This window comes from Tupaia chinensis, unplaced genomic scaffold (assembly GCF_000334495.1).
Source record: "Tupaia chinensis unplaced genomic scaffold, TupChi_1.0 Scaffold000059_1, whole genome shotgun sequence".
In the NCBI taxonomy this organism is placed as follows: domain Eukaryota; kingdom Metazoa; phylum Chordata; class Mammalia; order Scandentia; family Tupaiidae; genus Tupaia; species Tupaia belangeri.
Genome location: NW_006159517.1, coordinates 444763 through 448438, shown reverse-complemented (window position 1 = coordinate 448438; position 3676 = coordinate 444763). Strand labels below are relative to the sequence as shown.

At 50.2% G+C, this 3676-nt stretch overlaps 1 protein-coding gene across 1 annotated transcript in view; it reads right to left on the bottom strand.

Moving 5' to 3' along the window:
* The window catches only part of KRT77 (keratin 77), a 19434-nt gene that overhangs the window by 12509 nt on the left and 3249 nt on the right, over window positions 1-3676 (bottom strand). Inside the window, 1 exon segment of the mRNA XM_006141597.2 lies at window positions 696-910. Coding sequence (XP_006141659.1) covers window positions 696-910 — 215 coding nt within the window.

Here is a 3676-nt window from a genome sequence, read left to right as displayed (position 1 = left end):
CCAGGACCTGGTGGCTTAAAACTCACACCGGGTGCATGTGCGTGTGTGCCCAAGATCCTGAGAGGAGAATGGAGGAGAAGGGATTGCGGCGTGACCATCCCCCCTGGGGGGTGATTTCTCGCTTTCTGTCTCTCTGTCTCTCTCTGTCTGTCTGGCGAGCACACGCGTCCTATAGCGAAAATCTCTCAAAAAAAAAAAAAAAAGAAATGTGAACATTCTCCCCTTTCCAGATCTACTGAGTCATCAACCCTAGGCGAAGGGCCCAGAAATCTGGTTTCAGCATGCAACTGATACACAATGAAATTTGAGAACCCCAAATCTAAATAGCTCCATCATCCAATAAGGAAGGTGCTTGTTATCCCCACTTAACTAATGGAAATACCAAAGTCTTGGAGAGATGAACTTGTAGGCAGCTGGCAAGTAGCAGAGCCTACTCTGGAACTGGGGTTCAGTCAGCTCGAACATCTGTGAAGGCATCCTGCCGTTCCCCCTAAATACTCTTGATAGCCCACAGTCAATACCATTCTGCCAGACTGCCTCATGCAAAATGGCACCTGCTGCAGTTGTGCAGTGCAGAGCTTGCACAACTGTACGTAGGGCCCTGTTCCCACTCCTGACACATCAACACTGAAGCCCCATGAGTCAGTTGCCTGCCATGCTTCGCCTCATCCCCTTTGATCTGTCTGGAGCCTCACTTGTTCTTGTAGTCCTCCACGACATCTTGCATGTTCCTGGCCTCAGTGTCTTGGCGCATCCGCTCTCCATTGAGAAAATCCACCTGCTTCTGTAGCAAGTTGATGAAGTTCTCCAGGATGGGCTCTAGGTTGCTGGTCTGAGTCGAGGTGTTCACCTGCTGCAGCAGGTCCCATTTCGTTTGCAACACCTGGTTCTGCTGCTCCAAGAATCGTACCTAAGAGCAAGAGGAGCCGGTTCAGCCTGGGTCAGAGAAGCTCCCCCATGCATAGGAGATTCACAGCCCTATGGCATATCCAGACTCAGAGAATCAGTATGGCCCTTCTAGGGGTCAGAGAGCCTCTCTTTGAGACCAGGACACACAAAAGGTAATGTGATTCTGATGACTGACCAATGACTGGAAGGTCAGCTAGTCTAAAATCAACACTAAACTCACTCTGTTTTGTTTGGGTTTTGGGTTTTTTTTAAGTTTATTTACTTTTTCCATGATGAGAGAGAGAGAGAGAGCACAGCCCAACAGGGTCTCCATGCTATGATTTACACCCACTTCCAGGCAGCCCTAATCATAGGCAAACCCATGCCCAGCACACTCGGAGAGGTCTCCAGACATGACATGACAACCTTCCATGTGAGGTGGCCTTGCAGAGCATCACATTTTACAACTGTGCCACTGTCCAGCCCCCAGCTCACTCTGGTTTTGAATGAAAATCACCTCCAAGTGAGTGTGTTGTTTCATGTAGCTACACACATTTACCTCACAGAGCTCACCCTCCACGCCCATGCCAACCAACATAAGGAAGTGGTGATTCGGAGCATCTGAACACTAACAAATCTAAGGCTCCTTACTCTGTGGTTAAAAGTGTTATGTGTTTGAGGAAAAGACGAAACAGGAGGAGAGAGAGATTAAGCTGGCTTGGAATACTAGACTGATGTGGGATAAACTTGCCTGGGTGCCTCCCCACTGCAGCCGCCACCGTCTCTGCTGCCTACTAGTGTATTTATCAGGAAAGTAATCTTATCTAAATGTTTTTGTAACCCAGACAGAATTTTAAGTAAATGTGCCCATTTTTTTTTTTTTTTAGTTATGTAATACACTCAATTGCCCAAAAATAAGGACCTTAGGCTTTTGAGTGTTTGGAAAGCACCCATGTTGCTATTTCTTTCATTAGCAGTGTGGTACAAAGGTTGAGTGCAGGGGCTGGAGAGGGGACCGGCTGTGCAGACCAGGTGCATGCGCTGTCCTTCACACCTAAACATCTACTCTCTTACCTCAGCCAGTGGCGCATAGCTGGAGCCTCCCCTCCCACGCTCTGGGTAGAGACAATGGTGTCTGTATGCCTTGCGCAGGCACACGTGCCTAGAACCCCTCAGCCCTTGAGACACACAGACACACACACACACACCCCTCCAGAATCTGGCTCCCTCCTCTGGGAGCTGTGTAGAGCAAGAAGCTCACTGCTTTGTGCACTCGGCACAGAACCCTGAGACACTCCCCTGTGATGTGGCACTGAGGGGGCCGCCTGGAAAGCCCCAGACCTTCTCACTCTGCCCAGCTGAGTGTGCACTCCCTCTGGGATCTTACTCTAGGCTGGAAAATGAGTGCAGAGAGCACTATTTGCTGTGTTTGGTTTCGTTTGTTTCTTTGCTGGCTTTATCAAAGCAAGAGATTGAGTAATCAGTTCTCGCAAGCTTATTGGCATAGCTTGTGACAGCCCGTGAGAAATTCCCACTCTATGATGGCACTCCCAGGGAGTGGAGAAATCAGTTTGACACTCAGCACAGCCCTGTTTTTGGTGGCAGTGGCTTACTGGGACCAAAAGAAAAACCTTGTGGTCTCCATGTACAAGGAGAGAGCAGTCAGGCACACCTGGGTGCTCTGGCTCCATCCTGAGTACCCACAGTATCGCAGGGGCTCAGTAAAAGACACTGTGGCTCTCATCAGGCCACCCAGACAGCAAAGGCACAGGTTGGCGTCAGGGAGTCCTAGGCGATTCTCATGTGATTTAATCTCATGTGAGTAATCGTCAAGCACTATTGTGTTTCCCCCAAGATTCCCCAAAACACTCCTGGGATGTGTCCCACCCGCAAAACTCAGGGGATGCTCAGATAACACAGAGAAAGTTCCACAGCACACTGAGCTCACCTTCTCGCTGCCTCTCATGCCCCTCTTCCTCCTGCTCATGACACTCTGGCCACGGTCACCTTTTGGTGCCCTCAATATCCCGGACCTCTCCAAGCTTGCCTGGTGAACTCCCATTCACCTTCTAGGTCTCAACTAAGGTGGCGTCGCACCGGCACCTCCCTTTTGCAGCCCCCAGTTCTGTGCCTTTATGGTGTCTGTTGAGACTTGCCCTCACCTGATGGCGGTTGAGCATGTCTTTCTCCTGGGCTGGGTCATGAGCCCCATCAGGTCAGGCCCATGCTTTTGCTCTCCAATGCACCCAGTGGATACACAATGCCCCACACAGAGAAGACGAGAGGGTTGTAGATCCATGAAAAGCAAAGGGCTTAGAATCACCTACTGGCGTGGGCTGGGTGGCCACCCTCTACCCCTGGCATAGAGGACTGAAAATCAGCTGAGTGAGGCCAGGCCAGTGGCCCAATGGGAAGAGCTGGAGCCCTCCTCTCCTACCTGGACTGCCATTTCTTTGTCATTGGTTCTAAAAGCCAGAATCTGGAGAGGTGTATGTATGTGTGTGTGTCTGTGTGTCTCAAGGGCTGAGGGATTCTAGGGTCCAAGCCTGACACTTGTAAGGCTGGCCCAATTTTTTATTTAGCCCATATTTTTTGAGAAATTATCCTGTGCCAGGCACTACCTTGGATGCTGAGGAGTAAGTAACAAACGAAACAGACTGACTCTTGCTTTCTAGGAGCGTCTATTCTATTCCAGAAGACAGCTGTAAAGAAATGCACATGTGAAATACACGCTGTGTCCTTCGCTGTAGGGACTCCGGGGAAGGGACTGCAGGAGGAGTGGGCAGGA